Raw genomic sequence first — 27,809 nt, 5'->3', positions numbered from 1 at the left:
CCACAAAATATTGGTTTCTCTTTTTCTCTCTCTAGATCTCTCATCTCTTTCTCTTGAAAGTTCTTGTGTTCTTAATTCATCATGTGTGTGTGTGAATTCGATCCTAACAGTTCAAACCTCGACTTTCTTCCCAAAATATTGTCCAAAAATCACGTCCAATTCCCCTCAAAGACAAATTCGACTTGACGGACAAACTTCTATTTGCCTACATTATTGATTTAGTTTGTTTTCTTATATTTTCGTTGTGAGTTCTTCAAGTGTAAAAAACATTGATTTACCTACTGATTTTTGAAGTCATTTGGTAAAGAAAATCGTGAGTGAGACTGATAGAGACATGAGAGAGAGATGAGTGTGGGAGAGATGAGTTTTCTTAGGATTAGAAGTCTAGTTTAGGATTTAGTCAAATAAGGTTTTTATTTAATTATTAAAAATCTGATTTACTTTTATTTTAAATCAGATAATAAATAATACATATGAATGAATTATATCAATTTACGAACTTAAATTAAAAACAATTTAATTCATTGCTTCCACCTAGGTTCGAACCCGGGTGGAGCAAGACTTCACTTCAAGAGCCAAATTTCGGCCCTCTCTCTCCAAAATTCCCCTCAACCTTATTAATTAAATAATTAATTATATATAATAGGATAATTACGACACTACCCTTAGCCTTGAAAAAAACCATTTTACCCCTAGACTCTCCAAACCTAAGATTTTTCCTTTTTAAGTTCAGTAAAGACTCCTTCAAGTAAATCTTCGTATTCGAGAGCCCTATATAGTTGGACCAAACCTTTCCTAGATCCAATAAATCCCTAAGTTAGTTGGCTTAGATGTAGAAAGGTTTTTCAGGTTTGGTTCTGCGCGCATCAATCTGTGTTAACTCAGTCTAATCATTCACATTCTAGACACATTAAGCATTACTTAGCATATCCATTTTTAGGGTTGTTACATTATCCCCCCCCCCCTCTTTAGGAACATTCATCCCCGAGTGACACTACTCTTTACTAACAATAAGTCATTCATCTATAGAATGTATGCATAAATAGGTAATTTAATACTACCCATTGGTGAATATCTGATTCACATATTAACATGATGATGCATATCCTTGAAACCTACTAGTAGCTCACATTAATTGGGTAAGGAACTCTTTCCTAAACTAGTCTCATCAAAGCATACAACATAAGTAAATATGTAATTCATACATATAAGCAACCAACATTATGACTCAAAACATATTAACCTCGTACTAGTGCATAAACACAATACATAGTCAAATACATTAAAAACTAATTAAGGCTATGCACCCGAGAATTCACCAGAGGTGCCTTCCCCTGCACCCCAAGACTTGAGTGCAAAGAATCGTTGCCTCCTTTGATCCTCTTCTCTTGGACAATAAGGTTGAACTCTCTCCTTCCCTTGTTCATGACTTCTCCTAATCGGACAATCCTTCATCATGTGACCCGGTTTGCCACAACTGTAACAAGCGTTTGAGTCCATCATACATTCTCCCCCATGCAGTATGCCACACTTCCTACAAGGTGGCTTCTCCTGGGCTGTAAAGTCTTACGAACCTGAGAGAGTAATCCCTGTCTGACATCGAGCCTTGCTTAAGGTTGATGAATTCATCAACCTTAGCCTCCTTCATTTATGTGGGAAAGAACCGCCCTAGAAAATCCATCTTAAAAAGATCCTAAGTAATAGGACCCCCTCCTAAGGCTCTGCTATCCTGCCACACCTTATACCAGGATCGAGCTACATCATTTAGTTGGTAGGATGCCAACTCAGACATCTCCGCATCAATCAAACCCAATAACCTGAATTGATAAAGTGCTAGCTTGGTCCATCTGTACCAAAGTTGTCCTTACTTCTCCATCTTTCAACCTATATGTGTTAACAGGAATCTCTATTCCAGTAGATGGAGCTTGGGAAGGAACCTAAATCAGTCCAACAAATGTTCCTCCAATCTCTCCGCCTTCTTTTCTCCTTGTATTCATCTTTTGGAAACTTCAAGAGTTGATGTTAGATACGCTCTTAACACCAAGAAATCCCACATTAGAGAAGGCACGATAAGATTAGAAGAAGGGAAATTTTCCTACGCATCATGCAGTCTCTAATCCAGGATAGTGGTGCAATTAAATACCATGACTTAGAAACTACTCAATGTTGTTGTTGTGAACTTATTTTCCTTAAAATTTAACATAGTGCTCTGATACAAACTTTGTCACAATCGGAGTCTAAATCCTAAACGAGACCAGCGTCGTTGACCTCTCTTAGGTCATAGACAAGCCTATTTACGTCATTCTTAATTCTGTAGACACGTAATTTTTGACCGAATTTAATTTTAACACTAATATTTAAAGCATAAATAATTTTATCAATCTAAATTAAATATATTTTGACCTTTTATTATTTTCATTAATTTTATTTAAAAGATATAAAAATAAACAACATATATATAATTTTTATTTAGAAAAGTTTGTTTTTGATTGTAAAAAAAAAAAAAAAAAAGATATATATATATATATATATATATATATATATATATATACATATATATATATAAATAACATATATTATTTAAATAAACTAATATTTCTTAATTATATTTTTTGTTTTAATTACCCATTTAGCTTTTATTTATTTATTTACTCAAAAAATTAATAGTTATATAATTATCATTTTTTATATATATATTTAATATTAATATTAAAAAAAAAAAAAAAAAAAAAAAAGAGAAACACACACACACGATCCCATGACCCACTCCTCATTCCCCCATTCCCCCCCACGTACACACTACACACGTACACTACTACTACTACTATATACAGACAATGAAAAAAAAAAGGAGGAGGATCCAAAAGGGAACAAAAAAAAAAGATCAGAGAGGTAAAAAAAAAAAAAAAGAACAAAAGGAAAAAAAATCAAGAAAAGAAGGCAACGCATACGTAAAAAATATTATTCTCATATTCTTATTTTTTTTGAAAATCACAAACAAAGGTTGAAGTGGAGGTTTACTTTCGCGGTTCTTTATTCGAATTGTTTTCTTTTGGTGGAATTTTCGCAAGAGGTACAATTTTTAATTACTTTTTATATAATTTAATATCATGTTTATACAAGCACTGATTACAATATATTAAAGTTGTCAAGTTTCACATGTGGTTAAACCGTTATGTTTCATATGAAGTTTGTTCAAATATTTAATATCAACTTTATGTTTAGTTTAGATCCTTTATATAGTTTTATTTTGTGTGAAATTGCTATAACAAACCGTAGTTTATATCATATTAAATAATTCATAGTTTATTTCATGCCTAAGTAAAATTATTGTCTAAGTCTATTCTTATTTTTAATATTTAGTTTATAATAATAACATGTGTAGCTATCATGTAAATATTAATTTTAGTTAGTAGAATTTTAGTGTAATGTTAATGACGTAAAAAAAAAAATCGAATAAAAGTGGAAGAAAAGAAAAAATATAATAATAATAATAATAATAATAATAATAATAATAATAATAATAAAAAGAAAAAGGGAAAAGTTTAAATAAAAAATAAACAGTGAAAATGAATATAATAAAAAAGAGGGGAAAAGAGAAAACAAAAAAAAATAATAGAAAAGAAGTATAAAAATAATATTAAAAAATCAATTGAAGAGGAAATAATTTTATTTTTTTTTATTTTTTTAATTTAAAGTTTCTTTGTCCAAACAAAAAAAAAAGTTGAAATAAAAAAAAAATCAAAACAAATGAAACCTTGAAAGAATAAAAATTAATAATAACAATAAATAATAATAATAGCAAAAGATGAGAAAGTAAAAGAAAAAAATGTAAAAAATAGAATAAAAAATAAAAAAAAATAAAAAAAAATAATAATAACAAAAGAAATAAAAATAATAAAGAATATCTTATTTTATTCTGCTTTGCTTGATTTAATTTATACGTGTATATATATATTTTTAATTAAAGGGCATGAATTAATAAAATAAGGTAGTTTTTAATATATTTAAATAAATCAAAGAATGAGGGTAAATACATTTGTCTTAATAATACAATATTCATAAATTAGTTTAAGTCATAAATGTCCATAAAGCGACCGTGATAGAACCACGGGACACGAGGGATGCCTAATACCTTCCCCTCGGTCAACAGAATTCCTTACCCAAACTCGTTCGCAGACCAAACAAAGAGTCATTTCCTTTTGATTAGGGATTAAACAAAAAAGGTGACTTGGAACACCATAACTCAATTCCAAGTGGCGACTCTGAAAAAATCAAGATAATCCCTTAATTAATAACGTCACTTAAATTGGAAAAACCCTTACGCCGCCGCGTGAAAAAGGGGTGTGACATCTCTGGCGACTCCGCTGGGGACTTAGAATTCGAGCTTGTAAACATGGACTTCTATATGACTTTATTATGTATTTACGTACTTATCGATTTGTGAATATTGTGTTTAATTGCACAATATGTTATTTGTTTGCTTATTTACCCTTCATAATAGTATGTTAATTATCGTATAATTGTCTTTCCTCGCGCATCTATCTGAGTCTTCTGAGATACTTTATTCGGAGATGCGACTACGCTCCCGAGCCATGAGATACCGGAGATGCGGCAACGCTCCTGGGAAGGATTCTATAGTAACACATGTCTTAGGATGGGAAGGACTAACAGTGAGGCCAGAAAGCCCTGCTACTGGTAAGTTGTCCCTTCTCGACTCGAGTAGTCCACTCGTTTTATGGCCAGTCTAGACACCTTCCCTATTAGGTTGTTTCCTAGTAAAACAAGCTTCAACAATGACTATCCCTAATAGGATTCAATTTATCTGTATCATGCATAATATTGAATTAATGGGGAGCTCGCCACAAGGGTCGAGCCTGTCTAGGAGAAATATCCCTACTTGAGACTATCATGTACATTATTTTGTGTTATTTGTTGCATTATGAGGAAGACTATACAAATGTTGATCGGCTTTAGATGAATGAATCATAATGAAAAATTAATTATAACGAATAATATCAAATTAAAGTTTTGATGTAATCCTCTTATTAAACATGATTTTTTTTTTAATCAAAATTCATATTTCTTTTACAAATAGAAAAATCTATCACTACCATCAAAGTTTTTTTTATATAAAAGAAAAAAGATTGAAAATTTAATCAACAAAAATAAAATACAATCGAATACACTAATATTTTAATTTTGGAAAAAATTTAAGGGTTATTATATATATATATATATATATATATATATAATTTTATTTTTCTCCTTCTTCCTTTAATAACCATTTTAATAAAAATTAAAAAATAATAATAAAAAAATAAAAAATTTGCTTTTGTGTGTGTATGATTTTTACTTATTCTTATTTTAAATATATATATATATATATATATATATATATATATTATTACATATAAAAAAAAAATACTTTTTTTGTGTGTATGATTTTTCCATTATTGTTGTTAAAAAAATATATATTTTATTAAGCCTAGTTTGTCACTATCCTAATATAGGAAAATATGAATCCATATGGAAAGGGAGATAAGAGACAAAGAGAGGACCAATCACCTCGATTCATGATAGTGGATAAGGCCCCAACACTTTTGAAGACATGGTATGAAAACATGACAAACCATGGACGAGGAATGGTGTTCAAACGCTTGGGATTTCTACGAAGCCTTTGGTATGTTGAGCCACGACGGGATTTGATAGAAGCACTAGTGCATTTTTGGGACCCGTTAAGAAATGTATTCCGTTTTTCTGATTGTGAACTCACCCCCACCCTTGAGGAGATAGGGGCATTCATTGGAAAGGGTAAACATCTTCACATAGAAGAGCCTATGATACCAAAACATATTAATGGGAGGAGGTTTCTAGAATTACTGCATATAAATGAGAATGATATAGGTGGTTGTCTCGATAATGGATGAGTTCCTTTAGAATTTTTGTACAAAAGATATGGCAAAAGTGATGGATTCGAAGTGTATGGAAAGAAACTCCGTAATAATGGGTGTCGTCTGACCTGGGAAGCACACAGTTATGATGCCTTCGTGGTGGCTTTTTTGGGGATCATGGTATTTCCAAAAAAGGGAGGAAAGATTAGCATGAACTTAGCTGCAGTCATTACAGCTTTTGAGAAAAAGCCTAATATCACCCTCGTACCAATGATTCTGGCAGACATCTATCGTGCTTTAACTATGTGCAAGGATGGAAAAGACTACTTTGAGGGATGCAATATGTTATTACAACTATGGATGATTGAACACATTCGTCATCACCCTTATGCAGTGGACTTTAAAGTAGAATGGAATGATTATATTGGAGGCCACAAAGAAAGAATCAAAGATCATAGTTTTCCGAAGGGTATTGAAGCTTGGAAGCAACACCTCAACAATCTGACTGCTGACAATATTGTGTGGAATTATCATTGGTTTCCATCGGCCGAGGTGATATACATGTCTACTTTTCGATCGTTCATTGTTCTAATGGGTCTTCGAGGTGTCCAACCTTACATGCCACTTAGAGTCATGCGACAACTTGGGCGATGCCAGTTTATACCACCCAATGAAGATATGCGTGAATTCATGTATGAGTTTCATCCCAAGATACCTTTAAGGCAATCAGAGATATTTAAGATTTGGGGGGGATGCATACTCTCAAGTCCCCACGATATGGTGAAGGATCGCACAAGAGGCGAGGTGGACCAAGCATACTTAGACTGGGTTCATGATCAGCCCCTTCCTAAGGTTATGCCAGAAGGGTCAATAAAAGGACCTATAGATCGAGAAGCAGAAGTTGAGGTTAAGATTAAGCAAGCTCGACTCAAAGTCGAAAGAAGCTACAAGTCTACTCTGGATATCCTAAGTAATGACCTAAAAAACGCTAAAGAGGAGTTGGCCCAACGTGATGCGATATTTGAAGTTAGAGTTAGAAAACACCGCTCGACCATTCTAACCTTACAAGAAGACTTGGGCATTGCCACAGGCGCTATGGAGCAACAGGAAGAAGAGTATAAGAAAGAAAAGGCCCAACTTATCTGCGCACAGTCTAGGCTCCAAACTCAAGTTAAAGCCTCTATGGAACGAGAAAGAGAAATAGCAAGGCGTTTCAGTGCTTATCAGGCAGACTGTGAGATTGAGAGAGGTCAAAAGATAGCCGAGCGAGATGCACTCCACCTTCAAATTGAAGAGCTCCAAGAACAAAGGGAAAATTTGACGCATGAAGTCAATACTGCTCACCACTGGTTACCGAATTGTTATGACAATATGGATGAAGCTAGAGACCGAATACTGCAACTCAGGGATGAACTCAACAATGTTTATGCTAGATATTTACACCAGAACGATGAGAGGTTGGGCCAACAGGCCCGTTCTTTGGCTCCATATCTACCGAAAGCGTTGGCGAAGATTTATAAGGGCCTTGGAGATGATTGAGATTCGAGGATTCAGCTTCTTTTAGAGTCTATTCTCTTAGTAGTGATTATTTCATTATTATTATTATTTTTAGTTTTTTCTCTTTCTTTTCGTTTTGTTATTTTATTTCATTTAGAATCTATCTAAGTCCTAGGTACTTCTGTTTTTTTTTTGTTTGTTTTATCCAAATCATTGTTTCAAATATTTGAAAATGAATGAAAAAGATTTACTTTCGATCACCTTGTGTGCATATGTCATGCAAAAAAAAATTATTATTAATATCTTTCTCGAACTACGCAAGATCTGATTCATGGGCCAAACATGATACGTAGGCAACCCAGGGGGGTTCGATCCAAATTATTATCATTATTATTTTTTTTTTCTTTTCTTTTCTTTCTTTCTTCTTTCTCTTAAAAAATGATAATCATAATAAAAAATGATAATCATAATGAGAATAAATAAATAAACAAATAAGTAAATAAATAAGTAATAATAATAAAATATTAAAAAACTAATGAAGAGAAGAATGCCTAGGTAAGCCGGGATGAAACATGAGGTCCTCCATATTAGAAGTATGTATGTGGATGTAATGTGCACAATTTCTTAACACTAATCGGTTTATTACTCTATTCAGAGAGAGAGAGAGAGAGAGAGAGAGAGAGAGAAAGAGAGAGAGACATACTAGCTTAAAGGTGGTTGGTTTGTGGTTAAACTGGCATCACATCCTTACAACACAAGATCGAAAGGGAAACAGAAAATGGCCCCCAGAGACGGAAATGAATCGGACAATGATGAGGAGATCCAAAACCAGATGACTTCACAAGAAACAGGGACAACAGAAGAGATAAGGGTGTTAAGACAACAAATGGCAGAGATGTACGAGGCTTGGATGAGTGGACAACCTCCACCATCTTCAATCCGAGACTATTTTAATACAAATATGTCTCACCCTATCCAGGTGTCGACAAGCGATCCGATATATCCCCCTGGATTCGACCCCTATGCTAACACATCCAATGTCGCTGGAACTTCTATGGCGCGCCCTTCGAATACGCCTGTAATAAGTAATCCACTCTTTGTGTCAACTGCCCCGACTGACAGCATCCCGCAGCCAACGATGGTGCCCAAATCCAACAGCGATCCTCCGCCCAAAGTTCGGCGTGAGCAGAGTTACACTCTTGAAGAGACCATTAAAATTCCAAGTTCTCATCCCCACATTCATCAATATAGTTCCCCTGTTGAAATTGAGAGGATGGTCAAGAATGAGGAACATGAAGAAATGACTAAGAAAATGAAGAGTTTGGAACAGAGTATAAGAGATATGCAAGGACTAGGAGGCCACAAAGGCATCTCATTCAGTGACTTGTGTATGTTTCCTCACGTCCATTTACCTGCTGGTTTTAAGACTCCAAAGTTTGAAAAATATGATGGTCACGGAGACCCCATAGCTCATCTAAAGAGATATTGCAACCAATTGAGGGGTGCAGGGGGCAAAGAAGAGTTACTTATGGCCTATTTTGGGGAAAGCTTAGTAGGGATTGCATCTGAATGGTTCATAGATCAGGATATCACCAACTGGCACACATGGGATGACTTGGCTCGATGTTTTGTACAGCAATTCCAATATAATATTGACATTGTCCCAGATCGCTCCTCGTTAGCTAACATGAAGAAGAAGACCACGGAAAATTTTCGTGAATATGCTATCAGATGGATGGAACAAGCTGCTAGGGTTAAACCACCGATGAAGGAGTCAGAGATGATTGACGTTTTTCTCCAGGCGCAAGAACCTGATTACTTTCACTATCTGCTTTCTGCCGTAGGGAAAACATTCGCTGAAGTTATTAAGGTGGGGGAAATGGTGGAAAATGGCATCAAATCTGGAAAGATTGTAAGTCAGGCTGCCCTAAAAGCCACAACACAAGTGCTTCAAAATGGTTCTGGAAATATTGGAGGGAAGAAGAGAAGGGAGGATGTGGCCACTATTGTATCAGCGCCTAGGACTCATGTTCTAGGTAATTCCCCACAACACTATTTTCCTTCCCAAGCTCCACAATATTCTATGCCATACACTCCATATCATGTTTTTAATGCACAACCAATTGAACCTCCTTCTTATCCACAATGGCATGCACCAACTCCACAAAATCATCCACCACCCCCTCAAGTTCATCAAAACACTGCTAGAATTCCTTTCCGTCCTAGACCACAATACAAAAAGGGAAATGACGTTAAAGGTGAGTTCACTCCTATTGGGGAGTCGTATGCTAGCTTGTTTCAAAAATTAAGGACGTTGAATGTTTTGAGTCCTATTGAGAGAAAGATGTCGAATCCTCCCCCGAGAAATTTGGATTATTCTCAACATTGCGCATATTGTTCTAATGCCCCAGGGCACAACATAGAGAGATGTTGGTATTTGAAAAGGGCCATTCAGGATTTGATCGATTCTAATCGAATTATAGTTGAAAGTCCGAGTGGACCCAACATCAATCAAAATCCATTGCCGAGGCATCCTGAAACAAACATGCTGGAAATGATGAAGGGTCATGAAGAGTTTGCATCTCCTTATAAGCCAATCCTTAGGGTTGGAAATGGCATTGAGAAGTCAGCAAATGTTGTTGATTTAACAAAAACGATGCCTTTAGGGGCGGAAAGTGTGTTAGAAAAGTTGAGTCCATCAAACACACCCATCTTAACTGTGAAAGGAACCCTTGAAGATGTTTGGGCAAGTCCGAGTAAGGCAAAATCGTTTGTTATAAAAAGGGCCAAACAAGCCTATCTTGATCGTGCGAGGGGCCTATATTCCTCCGGTGATTATCAAGCCAGTATCCCAGCTCCCAATGACTAACCCCAAAGTTGTTCCTTGGAATTATGAGCCTACTGTCGTGACATACAAGGGAAAAGAAATTGATGAAATAGGAGGAATAACCCGTTCAGGAAGATGTTATGTCCCGGTGGAATTAAGGAAAACTAAAAATGACCAAATACAAATGAAGAGTCCAGTCACTGAAGGAGAGGCAGAGGAATTCCTAACGAAGATGAAATTATCAGACTACTCCGTGGAGGAACAATTAAGAAAGACTCCATCCCAAATCTCTTTGTTGTCTTTGCTAATACATTCTGATGAACATCGTAAGGCTGTAATGAAAATTTTGAATGAAGCACACGTTCCTAGTAAAGTTACAGTGAGTCAGTTAGAGAAGATTGCTGGGAGAATATTTGAGGTAAACCGCATCACTTTTTCGGATGATGAACTACCCAAAGAAGGCACAGGACATAACCAAGGCCTACATATCACTGTAAAGTGTGAGCTTTCATATGTCACTCGAGTTCTAATTGATGGAGGATCTGGAGCAAATATTTGTCCTTTATCAACTCTACAGAAATTGAATGTTTGTGCTGAAAGGGTCCGACCCAACAATGTATGTGTTAGAGCTTTTGATGGGTCAAAAACAGATGTTATTGGTGAGATAGAGCTCGTACTAACCATAGGGCCTGTGGATTTCGCTGTGAATTTTCAAGTGTTGGATATCAACGCGTCCTACAATCTATTGTTGGGGAGGCCATGGGTGCATAAGGCTGGAGCCGTCCCCTCAACGTTGCATCAAATGATTAAGTTTGAACACGACCGACAAGAGGTAATTGTTCATGGTGAGGGGGATTTGTCAATCCACAAAGACTCTTCCTTCCCTTTTATCAATGCGGATAATGAGAATGAGGCACTAGTTTATCAGGCTTCTGAGGTAGTGGTTATTGAGCATGTCCCCGAAGGGAGTGTCATTCCAAAACCAAATATGTCCATCGCGTCTGTAATGGTGGTGAACGAATTGCTGAAACATGGGTTTGAGCCGGGTAAAGGCTTAGGAATCTGCTTGCAAGGAAGAGCTTATCCTGTGAGTCTACCAAAGAGCATCGGTACTTTTGGCTTAGGCTACCAACCTAGAGTCGAGGACAAAATGAATGCAAAGAAGCAGAAGAGAGATGTATGGTCACTTACCAAGCCTATACAACCAATCTACAAATCTTTCATCAAAGCCCGCGCAACAGAATCTTATCAATCATCTTTTCCAGAGCCAGTGATGAAAGTTAGCGAAGAAATGATCAACTATTTTCAAGATTTATTTGTCGAGGTTGATATGGTGGAACTCGGAGAAGGCACTAGCGACAAAGGTGTGCAATTCATTGGTCCTGATGTCAATCTAAACAATTGGGAGGCCACCCCTCTCCCCGTTAAAGACGAGTCTTGGTAGTCTGTCTTGTTTTTTCTTTTATCATCCGATTCATTCAAGGATTGTAATTCGGATTTTATCTTGTCGTTTTATTTCAAACATTCTATTTCCCTTTTCAATAGGATGTAATTGCATCTTTATTTCAGTCTAATATATTTGTTCGTTTTCTTTTATACAGTTCTTTCTATGCCGATTCTAGTGATATGACATGCATGCAGAATTTTTCGCCAGATCTTAATATCCAATCTAATCTTCGACCTAATATTGAAATAATAAGTCAAGAAATTGAACATGATGAAGACAGAGTATTTGAAGAAGTAAGGAGGGATTTCAATCATTTTGAAAATAAGTCAAATCCAAACATGAGTGAAACTGAGACGATAAATCTGGGGGATCAGGAAATTATTAAAGAGACTAAGATAAGTGTACATGTTCAACATCAAAAGGACGATATAATCCAGGCCTTATTTGATTACAAAGATGTTTTTGCGTCATCTTATGATGACATGCCTGGATTAAGCACGGACATGGTTGTTCACAAGTTGCCAATTGACCCTAATTTTCCTCCAATAAAGCAGAAGTTGAGAAAACTCAAAACCGACATGAGTGTAATAATTAAAGAGGAGATCACAAAACAACTTGAGGCCAAAGTCATTCAAGTCTCTCAATATCCTTCTTGGTTAGCCAATATCGTACCCGTCCCGAAGAAAGACGGCAAAGTTCGAATGTGTGTTGATTATCGTGATTTGAATAAGGCAAGTCCAAAAGATGATTTTCCTTTTCCTAACATCCATATTTTATTGGATAATTGTGCTAAACATGAGGTTGCATCTTTTGTGGATTGTTATGCGGGCTACCATCAGATTATTATGGATGATGAAGATGCAGAAAAAACATCTTTTATCACTCCATGGGGTACATATTGTTATCGTGTTATGCCTTTTGGATTAAAAAATGCAGGGGAAACTTATATGAGAGCAATGACAACCATGTTTCACGATATGATGCATAGAGAAATCGAAGTTTATGTAGATGATGTTATCATTAAATCTAAAAAACAGTCAGATCATGTGAAAGACTTAAGGAGATTCTTCGAAAGGCTCCGCAGGTATAATCTCAAGCTTAATCCTGCAAAATGTGTATTTGGAGTACCATCGGGGAAGCTTTTGGGGTTTATAGTCAGTCGAAAAGGTATCGAGTTGGATCCTTCAAAGATCAAAGCAATCCAAGAATTGCCACCTCCAAAGAACAAAACTGAGGTTATGAGCCTTCTAGGAAGGTTAAACTACATCAGCAGATTCATTGCTCAACTCACAACAACTTGTGAGCCTATCTTTAAGTTGTTGAAAAAGAATGCCACAGTCGAGTGGACCGAAGAATGTCGAGAAGCTTTTGAAAAAATTAAGAGTTACCTATCGAATCCCCCTGTGTTGGTTCCTCCCGAGCCGGGAAGACCTTTGATATTGTATATGTCAGTACTGGATAATTCTTTTGGTTGCGTACTGGGTCAGCATGATGACACTGGGAAGAAAGAGCGGGCCATTTATTACCTCAGCAAGAAGTTTACCGTTCACGAAGCAAAGTACACCCTTCTTGAAAGAACGTGTTGTGCCCTAACTTGGGTAGCACAGAAGTTGAAACATTATCTTTCATCTTACACTACTTATCTCATCTCTCGTATGGATCCGTTGAAATATATTTTTCAAAAGCCCATGCCCACAGGCAGGCTTGCGAAATGGCAAATATTGCTCACAGAGTTTGACATTATCTATATAACGCGGACCGCAATGAAAGCTCAAGCATTGGCAGATCATTTGGCAGAGAACCCTATTGATGAAGAATATGAACCACTTAAGACCTATTTTCTAGATGAAGAGATATCTTGTATCGACGAAGTTATTCACGATAACGATCAAGGTTGGAAGTTATTCTTTGATGGTGCCTCTAACAGGAAAGGAGTTGGAATAGGAGCTGTTCTTATGTCTGAATCAGGGGAATATTACCCCATATCTGCCCAACTTAGATTCTATTGTACTAATAATATGTCTGAGTACGAAGCGTGCATTTTGGGTCTGAGGTTAGCTGTTGACATGGGCATCCAAGAATTGTTAGTGTTAGGAGACTCAGACTTACTAGTTCATCAAATTCAAGGAGAATGGGAAACTCGAGACCCAAAGCTCATACCATATCAACATTGTTTACAAGGTCTTTGTCAACGATTCGTGTCGATAAAGTTTAGACACATTCCCAGAATGCACAATGAGATTGCAGATGCATTGGCCACTTTATCTTCGATGCTCCAACACCCTGATGACGCCCATATCGACCCTTTATACATACAAATTCGTGATCAACATGCCTATTGCAACATGATTGAGGAGGAATTTGATGGTAAGCCTTGGTTTCATGATATCAAAACTTATCTTCAGTATGGAGAATGTCCGTCAGATGTAACTGGTAATCAAAAAAAGACTATTCGACGACTAGCAAGGGGTTTTTTCTTAAGCGGAGGCATACTGTACAAGAAGACACCCGATTTAGGTCTTCTAAGGTGTGTAAATGCTCAAGAGGCTTCCACAATCATGATTGAAGTACACTCAGGAGTTTGTGGACCTCATATGAATGGATATGTTCTAGCCAAGAAGATACTTCGAGCAGGGTATTATTGGCTCACCATGGAGCGGGATTCCATACGATTTGTTCGTAAATGTCATGAATGTCAAATACATGGTGATTTAATACATTCTCCCCCTTCTGAGTTGCATGCAATGTCTGCTCCATGGCCTTTCGTGGCATGGGGAATAGATGTGATTGGACCGATAGAACCAAAAGCATCGAATGGTCACAGGTTCATCTTAGTGGCTATTGATTATTTTACAAAGTGGGTGGAAGCAGTAACTTTCAAGTCAGTGACCAAGAAAGTCGTGGTGGATTTCATCCATTTTAACATCATCTGTCGGTTTAGTATTCCAAAGGTGATTATAACTGACAACGCTGCAAATCTCAACAGCCACTTGATGCAAGAGGTATGCCACCGATTTAAGATTGAGCATCGAAATTCGACTCCGTATCGCCCAAAGGCAAACGGGGCTGTAGAAGCTGCTAACAAAAATATAAAAAAGATACTTCGTAAGATGGTGCAAAGTTCTCGACAATGGCATGAAAAGCTGCCTTTTGCTTTGTTGGGTTATCGCACTACAGTCCGTACGTCAGTGGGCGCTACCCCATATTCACTAGTATATGGGACTGAGGCAGTTATACCTGCAGAGATTGAGATCCCGTCTTTACGAATCGTTGTGGAGGCTGAAATTGACGATGATGAATGGATCAAAACTCGGTTAGAGCAATTAAGTTTGATTGATGAGAAGCGTCTGACATCAGTATGTCATGGACAATTATATCAGAGAAGAATGGCACGGGCATACAACAAAAAGGTGCGTCCCAGACATTTTGAAGAGGGTCAATTAGTGTTGAGACGCATTTTGCCACATCATGCTGAAACCAAAGGCAAATTTTCTCCAAATTGGAGAGGACCATTCGTTGTTAAAAGGGTATTACCCAATGGTGCTCTTTACTTAGCAGATATAGAAGGCAAAGTGACGGAAACGGTCGTCAATGCTGATGCTGTGAAAAGATATTACATATGATTGAGTTTCGACATTAGAAACCCTTACGTTTGGGCTTGATATTTCAAGGGTTGATTCAATAGGATCTCTTGGTTATGCTATGTCCTTGACAAAAAAAAAAAAAAATTTGCCTGAACTACGTTTGACCTGATTCTTGTTTCGGCAAGATACGTAGGCAGCCCTAATATTGGGTTCGGTTCAACCAAATACAAATCCAAAAATTCATATTGTAGTATACTGGGGCAGAAGTCGTTTGTTTATTTATTCGGTCTCTCATCTCACAGCTCAAAATCAACCCCATCATCTTAAGTCAAAAAAAAAAAGTCTTTGCATCAGCCCTTGATATGTCGAGAATAAGTTGGTTAAAGGTAGGTAAAAATCCTGAATGGGCACCATAAGACAAATGTGAGTAAAAAGAAATAAAAATGAGAGAGTCTTATTGCTGAAAACCCTAAGTGGGCACTGTAAGGCGAAAAGGAGTTGAATATAAGAGAGTCTTATTGGTGAAAATCCTGACGTGCACCCTAAGGCAGACGTGAGTTGGAGCAATTAACATGATTGAGTTTTAGCAGCAAAGACCTTCGTTAATACCACAAATTCTATAAGGGTTCAGATTATTTATGGCTTCATTAAGTGTTGGGATTCCACATCAAGATTGAATAATCAATAATGGTTGATAAATAGATTGGATAGCCAAGTCTGGAAATCAATTCAAAGTGCATGGCATGATCAATAGACTCGGCTACCACACTCAGATAAGTTTTTCTTTCTTCTTCTTACAAAAAAAAAGAGTCTTCATCGAATCTTTTCTTTTATTCTCATATAGTTCGTAACTTAATTATACTTTTTTTTGTCACTTTTTTGGTATGTATTTGAGTCGAGTCTTTGTCAAAAAACAAAACAAAAAAAACTATCAAGGAATTTCAAGACTCGCTACCAAGTCTCTAATCGGTACTAGACAAAGCATCAGGCCACTGAGTTAATCTGTCTTTAAGTGTTGAATTTGAAAATTCTCTGATCCTATGAAGGCTAAACAATGAGTGTTATGAGATGAAGACATTGGATTTAGGTCGCAAAATAAGCAAATGTGGATGAAAGTACAATCAATCAGTAAGAAGTATTGAACGTTGGAAACAACCAATGCGTCATAAGTGTTTGAGCCGCCTTTGTCGAAAGATGGAACTACAAACCAACCACCACCTTTTCAAACTCACAAATTTTCTTTGTTGAAGCAGGGACACAAGTTGTTTCAATATTAAGGATTCGAGGAACCTAGACGTTCAACCTAGTCTGCAGCGAGCGAAATGGAAACCCTACAATAAAAACTTGTGGAATATTATATGAAAGTTGGCTAATATATATCAAAATAGCAATTACTTGAATGTTGGAATATTTATTTTATTTTTTATTATTATTATTATTTTTCTCCTTGAAGGAACTTCCAAATAATGAAGATAGCATTCACAATGTTTCGTTGGTATTATTAGTTTGTTGAAAACTTTATTAGCAGGACCCTCCTGGATAATGGGACTAGCAGGACCCTCCTGGATAATGGGAATAGCAGGACCCTCCTGGATAATGAGACTAGCAGGACCCTCCTGGATAATGGGAATAGCAGGACCCTCCTGGATAATGGGACTAGCAGGACCCTCCTGGATAATGGGAATAGCAGGACCCTCCTGGATAATGGGACTAGCAGGACCCTCCTGGATAATGGGATTAGAAGGACCCTCCTGGATAATGGGACTAGCAGGACCCTCCTGGATAATGGGACTAGCAGGACCCTCCTGAATAATGGGATTAGATTACTTTCTCATAGGATTAACACTTCCTAGTCTAGATTTTTAGTTTTATTTTCTCCTGAAATAAACACTTCCTAGCCGAAGTTTATGTTTTATATTTATATTTGCTAATAACTCATAAAATTTTTCCAATGAAAACTGGGGCAAAAATTTTATTTATTTTTTGTTTGTGGTGGTTCTCAGGTTTTCTCAAGTGAGACCTGGAGTTGAAATTCAAGAACAAAGTTTCAAATTTCTTAGAATAATCAATTCCATGATGGTTAGAATTAGCTTCTTCAATGCATGTAGCAGTCTGATTTCCACACATCTTTTGCTAGTCAACTTTTGATCAAGAAAACACGCATTCATTCAAGAGCATTTTTCAAGTTGTCATTTTGAAGAATGTCAAAAGTTCAGTCTAAGTGGCAAGTTCAGCCTCCATTCCAATTCCAAGTTCAGATATTCACTCAAAATCAAGGCGATATCTTAAAGTCAAAATTCAAGTGAAGATTCAAGAAAATCTGCATGGATGGAAGTTTGTACATTTGTTTTTCTTTTGACTAATAGTTTTCAATTTATATGTAAGGATAAGAGCCGCGATCTGGAGCCTCGATAGAACCTCACTTAACTTCCAACTCCTCACTTTATCTCCTCGAACTACAAGTGGTCTGATTCCCTATCACCCGGGATATGTAGGATGTCCAAACAAGGATTCGGTCACACAAACTTTAGTTTTTCAAATAAGAGTTCGGTCAAAACTTGTCACTTTGTCTACTTCTTTGTCTGAAAAACTCTTCGTGTTTCCAGTCAAAGAGGGGCAAACTGTAGACACGTAATTTTTGACCGAATTTAATTTTAACACTAATATTTAAAGCATAAATAATTTTATCAATCTAAATTAAATATATTTTGACCTTTTATTATTTTCATTAATTTTATTTAAAAGATATAAAAATAAACAACATAAATATAATTTTTATTTAGAAAAGTTTGTTTTTGATTGTAAAAAAAAAAAAAAAGAAGATATATACATATATATATATATATATATATATATATACATATATATATATAAATAACATATATTATTTAAATAAACTAATATTTCTTAATTATATTTTTTGTTTTAATTACCCATTTAGCTTTTATTTATTTATTTACTCAAAAAATTAATAGTTATATAATTATCATTTTTTATATATATATTTAATATTAATATTAAAAAAAAAAAAAAAGAGAAACACACACACACGATCCCATGACCCACTCCCCATTCCCCCATTCCCCCCCACGTACACACTACACACGTACACTACTACTACTACTATATACAGACAATGAAAAAAAAAAAGGAGGAGGATCCAAAAGGGAACAAAAAAAAAAGATCAGAGAGGTAAAAAAAAAAAAGAACAAAAGGAAAAAAAATCAAGAAAAGAAGGCAACGCATACGTAAAAAATATTATTCTCATATTCTTATTTTTTTTGAAAATCACAAACAAAGGTTGAAGTGGAGGTTTACTTTCGCGGTTCTTTATTCGAATTGTTTTCTTTTGGTGGAATTTTCGCAAGAGGTACAATTTTTAATTACTTTTTATATAATTTAATATCATGTTTATACAAGCACTGATTACAATATATTAAAGTTGTCAAGTTTCACATGTGGTTAAACCGTTATGTTTCATATGAAGTTTGTTCAAATATTTAATATCAACTTTATGTTTAGTTTAGATCCTTTATATAGTTTTATTTTGTGTGAAATTGCTATAACAAACCGTAGTTTATATCATATTAAATAATTCATAGTTTATTTCATGCCTAAGTAAAATTATTGTCTAAGTCTATTCTTATTTTTAATATTTAGTTTATAATAATAACATGTGTAGCTATCATGTAAATATTAATTTTAGTTAGTAGAATTTTAGTGTAATGTTAATGACGTAAAAAAAAAATCGAATAAAAGTGGAAGAAAAGAAAAAATATAATAATAATAATAATAATAATAATAATAATAATAATAAAAAGAAAAAGGGAAAAGTTTAAATAAAAAATAAACAGTGAAAATGAATATAATAAAAAAGAGGGGAAAAGAGAAAACAAAAAAAAATAATAGAAAAGAAGTATAAAAATAATATTAAAAAATCAATTGAAGAGGAAATAATTTTTTTTTTATTATTTTTTTAATTTAAAGTTTCTTTGTCCAAACAAAAAAAAAAGTTGAAATAAAAAAAAAAATCAAAACAAATGAAACCTTGAAAGAATAAAAATTAATAATAACAATAAATAATAATAATAGCAAAAGATGAGAAAGTAAAAGAAAAAAATGTAAAAAATAGAATAAAAAATAAAAAAAAATAAAAAAAAATAATAATAACAAAAGAAATAAAAATAATAAAGAATATCTTATTTTATTCTGCTTTGCTTGATTTAATTTATACGTGTATATATATATTTTTAATTAAAGGGCATGAATTAATAAAATAAGGTAGTTTTTAATATATTTAAATAAATCAAAGAATGAGGGTAAATACATTTGTCTTAATAATACAATATTCATAAATTAGTTTAAGTCATAAATGTCCATAAAGCGACCGTGCTAGAACCACGGGACACGAGGGATGCCTAATACCTTCCCCTCGGTCAACAGAATTCCTTACCCAAACTCGTTCGCAGACCAAACAAAGAGTCATTTCCTTTTGATTAGGGATTAAACAAAAAAGGTGACTTGGAACACCATAACTCAATTCCAAGTGGCGACTCTGAAAAAATCAAGATAATCCCTTAATTAATAACGTCACTTAAATTGGAAAAACCCTTACGCCGCCGCGTGAAAAAGGGGTGTGACAAATTCTTCTAGGTTAATTTTAGCAGAAAATTTAGAACATTTTATTTATTAACATACATACAAATAATTCAATTAGATTCATAATCGTTCATCATCAACCATCTAACATTAATATCATCAAATGAAAGAAATAGTGTAATATAGCATTAAATGTATACTTGCCAAAATGGAACCAATACAATGTCTGAACAAAAGCGGAAAGAAACACTAGCGGAACATGCTCAACTAGCTAAATACTATAACTAAGATAGGATATAATGGGCAATAATCCTCGAAAGCACGAGGGCCTACGAAGTACTGATGAATGTTCCATGTCCGGATGGTTTCATCATCAACCTATAGCTTTAGCGTCCACCTATGCCTGCACCTAAAATGGTAGAGTTGTATAGGGTTAGTACAAACGTGTACTAAGTATGGGTATATGCAAGCACACACCAAGGACATGCATGAGTAAGAATAGATCTTTCCTAACAACATGATTGTAGAATGTCAAGTCAGTGGACTTACCAAATTGATATTAGGAAAGTGAGTGAGCTTTCCAAATTAGGATTAGGAAAGATTATGAGCTTTCCAGAATTGGATTAGGAAGGTTATGCCATGAGACTAACATGCATCATCATACTTAACATTTTGCACACAACACATAACAACGTACACATAGCACATGTCAAATTTCATATAACACATAAAGTTGTTCATATCATTCATTCGTATGGCATGAGACCTTGGAATCATGGACTTTACGTTAAGTCTTCCCAAAAATTATGGCTCAACATATGGGACCTCAACTAGGGAGTCTAATTTAGCAAACATAGAGTCTGCTTCATTAATTTATACGTACTTCATTTCATTTAATTCATGGGCCAGTGTAAACACCAACTATACCTAGGATATAGTTTAAGACTTTCATCGGGTTCGTTGGGCAATGAACAAGAATGGCCTAATGTCAATACTTGAATTTAACTCATCTCTTGAATATCCTATCCTAACACCTTTGGTATCATTCGTTTCATTATGTGCATCATTATTTTGAGGCTTGACTCATTCATTCATTGGGAACTTTAACTTTAACCGACATAGATCATGTGAGAATCATGAAATCCAGTGTCATGAAACCCCACACCAAAAAGATGTGGAATCGCCAGACAAAGTGACCCAAAACATGCTAGCGTACATGGGAATTGAACCCCGCCAGATCCCTATATTGGCAGTATAGGTTCAAACACTAGGACATATAAAGAGACCCATACCCAATATGCCGGACTGTCACATCTCATGAGAGGTACGTGAACCTCCGCCCTTCCCGAAAGAAGGCATCACCGCTCATAGATAGTTTATCGGTGCTCGATATAAAGTTCCATTACATTCAACTCATACGTCAAGGAAGCTCGCTTCTAGTATGAGGACATCGTTTCTTAGTAGATGATTTGCCATCTCATAATTAGTATTAAGTGTGTTAATCTCAATACATTCATTAGAGTGTTTATAGGGACTGGTCTTTTCATTAACTTTACACTCTCATAGTTGAGTACGTTTTGGTAACATTTACTTAGGATCATTTGACATTGTATTATCTTTTGCATTATCCTCATATTATGTTTTCACCACATTCATCAACATGAGCACATTTTCTCTTCATAATTACTCACCCCTTTTTACGTGAATATTCATTTCATCATATGCCAATGCACTTGGCCATTTGTGTTTTTCACACACTTACTTAAACCTTCTAGGGTTTCATCATTTCATACATAATAATCATTTCATCATATGCCAATGCATTTGGCCATTTAATGTGTTTTACACTAATACTTACCCCTTCTAGGGTTACATCCTTTTATTACATACATCTTAGGTTCACTTATTTTTAAACATATGCTAGACTTATGGATCTATACATACAAGCCATGAGGATTCATTCATAGTTCATTTAAGTTATTTATATCTTCCTAAGATTATTTAGTACAAGACTTATGCATCTTGTATGTATGCAATGATCTTGATTTCAATCGAATTAGGCAGCATCATACTTGGAGATTTAATTCACGTAAGACTTATGCATCGATACAAAATTTGGGCAAGGGAACAAAATTTCGAATCCCTTAGACAAAACTTACATTTTTTAGTTATATATTGTATTTTGGTCCACCTGACATTGGGAACCTAGATCGAGCCCCAACATCAACGTTTCCTTTTTATTTTTCTCCTTTGAATTCTTACTTGGCCGAGGGGTTGTGGGATCAAACCCCACATCCCCTTTTATTTTTTATTTTGATATATTTCTCCTTGTCTATTTCGAGTTGACTATGAGGTTCTGGGATTAAACCCACACAACCTCTCTTTATATTTTTATATTCTCCTCATTAAATCTTCGTAAGAGGTCATGGGTTCGTTCCCACATTTCTCCCCTTTTATTTTTCTTTTATTCTCCTCCTTAAATATGCCTAAGAGGTCGTGGGTTCGATTCCCACACGCTTCCCCCTTTTTTTTCTTTTATTCACCTCCTTCATCTGCCAAAGAGGTCGTGGGTTGGATTTCCACACGCCTACCCCTTTAGTTTTCTCCTTTATTTTTCTCTTAACCCTCTCATCCATTCAAGAGGTTGTGGATTCAATACCTACTCACCACATCTATTTTTCCTTGCATTTTTCTCCCGAATTTTTTATGAAATTTTCATTTAGTCATGCCATGGTTTAAATACCCAATGACCTCACATTTAAAAAAATTAAGCGAAGCTCATTTTCTTAAAAGTTTGCCGAGATTACAATTTCCAACAGGCTGGAAATTTAGTCTCTTCCAATCCTTTTTTGTCTTAATTTTTTATTGATTTTTTTGTAGCTTTCATGTAATGATGTCTTGGGTTCAATCCTTAGTGATCTCACATTTTTTAAATTCATTTTTATTGAATTTTCTACCATTTTGTTTAGCCAAAACCAACCTACCAAATGCTGAAAATTTGTTCAATATTTTCAGCTTCTTTTTATCATCATTCATATGTTAATTCTTAAGGCATTTCGTGGATTATTTTGTGCATATGTAACTATAATTTAATGATTATATTCAGCCAAGTATTACATTTTCATCTAACAACATTACACCACTTTTATACCTCATGATTTACACAAACATTCGCACATAAAATTCGACCATAAAAAACATATCATTTTTCACATACTTTCGGTTGACATAACTTAACATGTTTAAAATCCCAAACAGATAATCAAGAACACATTATTACGAAAATAAAAATTTATACTTGAACTAGTATCAAACATATGAACAACATGATCTCTAACCTATTTCATATTAAGATCAAAGGGATACTAGGGATAAGGAGTTTTACAAGAATGGGGACAACCCTAGTTTTCGAGTAGATTCATCTGAGCCTTAAGGGTCTCTTGGGAAACGGACCAAGATTAAGAAAACCGATACCTTTTATGACTTTCAAAACTCGACGTGCTGCCCTAAATCTTCTCCAAAAATAATGTCCAAATCCCCTCAAAGTCAACACCTACTCGATGGATAAACTTCTTCTTTCCTACGTGATTGCTTTCGTTTATTTTCTTATATTTTCGTTGTGAGTTCTTCAAGTGTATAGAAATTTCATTTACCTACTGTTTTTTGAATTTTTTTGGCATAAATAATCGCGAGCGAGAGTGATAGAGACGTGAGAGAGAGAGATGAGCGTGGGAGAGAAGAGTTTCTTAGGATTAGGAGTCTAGTTTACGATTTAGTCTAATAAGCTTTTTATTTAATTATTAAAAATCTGGTTTAGTTTTATTTTAAATCATATAATAAATAATTAATATAAATTAATTGCATCAATTTACCAACTTAAATTAAAAACTATTTAATTCATTGCTTCGACCTAGGTTCGAACCCGGTTGGAGCAAGACTTGACCTCGAGAGACCAATTTCGGCCCCCTCTCCCCAAAATACCCCTCTACCTTATTAATTAAATAATTAATTATATATTTAGAGTAATTAAGATACTACCCTTATACAAATATAAGATTTTTCCTTTTTATGTTCGGTAAAGACTCTTTCAAGTAAATCTTCGTATTCGAGAGCCCTACATGGTTGGTCCAAACCTTACCTAGCTGAAATAACTCCCCAACATAGTTGGCTTGGATGTAGCAAGGGTTCCGAGGTCTGGTTCTACATGCATGAATCTGTGTGAACCCGGTCTTATCGTTGGATTTCTAGACACATTAAACATTACTTAGCATATCCATTTTTAGGGTTCTTACAAGTAAGTCAGGCCAAAGGTTTTCTAGGGACCAACAATGGTTCTCGAGTTCCAGTCCAGGGGTTTAGGCTCGGGGGATTACTAATATCAGAGAACAGACTACAAGAGTCCTATGGAATCTATAAAGCCAGGTATGTGGAGTCCTATTTATTTGAAGCCAGGTATGTGGAGTCCTATATATCTGTGTTAAGTACGCCACATATATAATTAGAAAGTTGCAATTCATAGGAGTGTTCTCACTTATTTTATACTCATTTCGTGTGATAGAGTGTATCTCTATAAAATCTTCCATCTAACTTGTGCCTGCGCATTTATTTCAAATTGTTCCTCCACAAAGAGATATTTGAGGTCATCTGGCTAGAAAAAATGTTAAACCAAAAGAAAAAGGGATACCTAATGAACCAGAAGTGCTACCCTAAGGAAAGTTCACAATTATTGAGTTCTGTGAGGCTATCCTAATGTTAATCAAACTTGTCATCAATCAAGCTGGGCTACAGCTTGGGAATCACAGGAACTAGCTGACACATAAAGAATCTGAGAGTTCTTAAGGATAAATCAACCAACATACCTAGCTTCAACTTTTACTGCGGATCCGTAGATTTTATTGAAGAGCTTTAAAAGGTTTTTGAGATCATGAATGTTGTTAATACTGAGAGGGTGGAACTAGTTGCATACCAATTGAAAGGTGCTGTTAGTATATGGTTCAACTAATTGAAGAAGAACCGAGTTGGGGGAGCACCACCTATGAGTTGGGATTGTTTTGAGGATACCTACTTGGGGCATTTCTTTACCCGGGAAATGAGGGAGACTAAGGTACAAGAGTTTCGCACTCTTAAGTAGGATTCTTTGTGTATTCGTGAGTACACTTTGAAGTTTACACAATTTTCCCTCTATACTCTAGATATTGTTGCTCACATAAGGAACAAAATGAGTCTATTTTTTATTGGGTTATTTTGTATGTCGTGAAAGGAGGCAGGGTAGTTATGTTGATAGGGGATATGGACATAGAAAGGTTAGCTGTCCGTGTGCAACAAATTAAGGAACACAAGTTGAGGGATGGAGATGATTTTTAGAATAAGAGTGTTAAGATATCAGGGAATGAGTTCGAGCAGGAAACAATAATGTGAACTTGTGTTCCTTCAACAAGAATCAAAAGGGACCTGCATCTAGAAGTGAACCTACACCAAAGAACAAAAATGAGCACATTAGTTAAAATTCCAAGTCTAAGCTTTAGTATTCTCATATTAGTATGGCACAAGGGGTAGTAAGCCTCCTCTATTTTCTAAGTGTGGTAAGAACCACTCAGAGATGTGTCGTGATGGCTCCAGTGGTTGCTGAAAGTGTGGCCAGAATGGTCATTTTATGAGAGAATATTTAACGAACAACCAGGGTAATAGTAAAAAGGGAAATAAAACCCAATCTTCTTTAGTTTCTTCACCAGATAGAGCTGCATATAGAGGAGCTATTTCATCGGAAGGCGGAGGAGGAAACCATCTTTATGTCATCACTAGTCTCCAAGAGCAAAAGGATTCTCCAGATGTTGTCACTGGTATGAACCAAGACATTAACCTTAATATTTATGCTTTTTGAGATTTAGGAGTGAGTTCATCGTTTGTACCTCCATATGTTGCGATGAATTTTAATGTTCTTCATATATAACTCAGTGAGCACTTCACTGTTTCAACAATTGTTGGTGAGTCTATTATAACATAGAGAGTCTATCATTATTGGCCATTTTGTCAATCACAAGAGCGCCATGGCTGATTTGGTTGAGACATGGTAGATTTTGATGTCATTTTTTGTATGGACTTGCTTCATGCCTGTTATACCTCAATTGATTGTAGAACTCGAGTTGTCAAGTTTCAGTTTCGAAATGAGCAAGTATTGAGTGGAAAAGTAGGTCAATAGTGCATATGGGTTATTTTATTTCGTACCTAAAGGCAAAATAGTTAGTTTCCAAGGAATTTTTTTGTATTGTTTATGTGTCTATCTTAATTTTTCAGCCATTTTGGGGCATTTCCATAATATTGAACCATTTTTACAAAAAGAAGTAAGTTTTTTTGTTATCAGTAACGATATTCTAACGTCATTTCCGCAAGTCGAAAGTTTTTTGAGGAGCTTTAGCATTGTTTATATTTATTTCTTGATTTTTCGGTTATATTTTGGTAGTTACGAAAAAGAAGTAAAGTTTTGTTCTTTTATTTTTCACAATATATAAGGTATTGGTGCAATTCGAAAAGTATTTGTGGCATCTTTTGAATTGTCTATGTGTGTTACTTGATTTTCTTCCATTTACATAATATTCAGTCGTTTTGGTGCAGTTATGAAAAGAAATAAACTTTTTTCTCTTATTCATCACAACATTCTAAGTTCATTGGTGAAGGTCCAAAATAGTTTGAGAAATTTATTTATCATTTTTGTGTTTCTTCATTTTTTGGCAATTTTGGAGCATTTACGTTATATTCGGTCATTTTTTGGAAATTACCAAAAAGACATAAATTTTATTTTGTTATTTATGACGATATTATAAGGTCATAGGTGAAAGTCAAATAACATTTGAGGAGTTTTTTGTATTGTTTATGTGTGTTTTTAGATTATTCGGTTATTTTGAGGTATTTACGTAATATTCTACTATTTTTGGGCAGTTACGAAAAGAAGTAAAGTTTTGCTCTGTTATTTGTAATAATATTCTAAGGTCATTGGTTCAACTTTATTTTTTTAATGTGTTTTTTTAAAATGTGTGTTTCTTGATTTTCGGCAACTTTAGAACATTACGTATATTTTTACAATTTTCAGACAGTTATTAAAAGAAATAAAATTTTCTTCTGTTATTCGTCAAGATAATCTAAGGTCTTCATTGGTGCAAGACAAATTTTATTTGGCATTTTTGTATTGTTTCTATTTGTTTCTCTATTTCTCAGTCATTTACGTTATATTCAACCATTTTCATGTAGTTTTGAAAAGAAGTAAAGTTTTGTCTTCTTATTACCAGATATTCTAAGGTTATTAATGCAAGTCAAGAAAAAATTGAGGCATTATTTATGTGTAATTCTTGATTTTCAGCCATTTTTTAGCAGTTAGGAAAAAAAAGTAGAGTTTGAGTGTGTTTGGTATTCCAGAAATTTTTTTCTGGAAAATGTTTTCAAATTTTCCCATGTTTGGTTGGGACAAAAGTTTTGAAAAATATTTTCCAAATCAACTCATTTTCCTCAAAATTAAGGAAAATGACATCCCTTCAAAAATTAAGGAAAATATTTTCCAAAACACTCCTCTACTTTGAAATTACCTTTTTTTGGGGAACATCAATTTTTAAAAAATATTTTCAATTTCAAAATTTTATTTTTTCAACCGATCCCTGACCTCCCCAGCCCCCCACCCCACCCCACCCCTGGCCAGCCCCCCCTGCCCAAAAAAATAATTTTTCTTTTTAAAAATATTTTCAACAATTTTTATTTTTAATTCCAACCCCCCCCCCCCCATGACAGCCCCCTACTAGTCCCCACCCACCCCCAACACCCAAAAATAATAATAATGTATTTTTAAAAAACTATCAAGTTCAAATTTTTATTTTTTCACTCCTACACGTTCCCCTCCCCCCGTCCTCACCCCCACCACTACCCCAAAAAAGTAATAATTTTATTTTTAATAATATTTTCAATTTCATAAATTA

General features: G+C 34.9%; 1 protein-coding gene across 1 annotated transcript; it reads left to right on the top strand.

Annotated features, from left to right (window-relative positions):
- The first annotated feature begins 8,169 nt into the window (after positions 1–8,169).
- LOC138341967 (uncharacterized) lies at positions 8,170–10,260 on the top strand. The gene has a single exon (XM_069294149.1). It carries the CDS (start codon positions 8,170–8,172, stop codon positions 10,258–10,260), a length of 2,091 nt encoding a protein of 696 aa, XP_069150250.1.
- Positions 10,261–27,809: the final 17,549 nt, after the last annotated feature.

Source organism: Solanum lycopersicum, chromosome 2 (genome assembly GCF_036512215.1).
Source record: "Solanum lycopersicum chromosome 2, SLM_r2.1".
Classification (NCBI taxonomy): domain Eukaryota; kingdom Viridiplantae; phylum Streptophyta; class Magnoliopsida; order Solanales; family Solanaceae; genus Solanum; species Solanum lycopersicum.
The sequence above is the reverse complement of the archived record's forward strand: the minus strand, read 5'-3'. Positions and strand labels throughout refer to the sequence as shown.

Excerpts from the sequence above, each read along its gene's own strand:
- LOC138341967 (XM_069294149.1), top strand. The coding sequence starts at position 8,170 with ATGGCCCCCAGAGACGGAAATGAATCGGACAATGATGAGGAGATCCAA.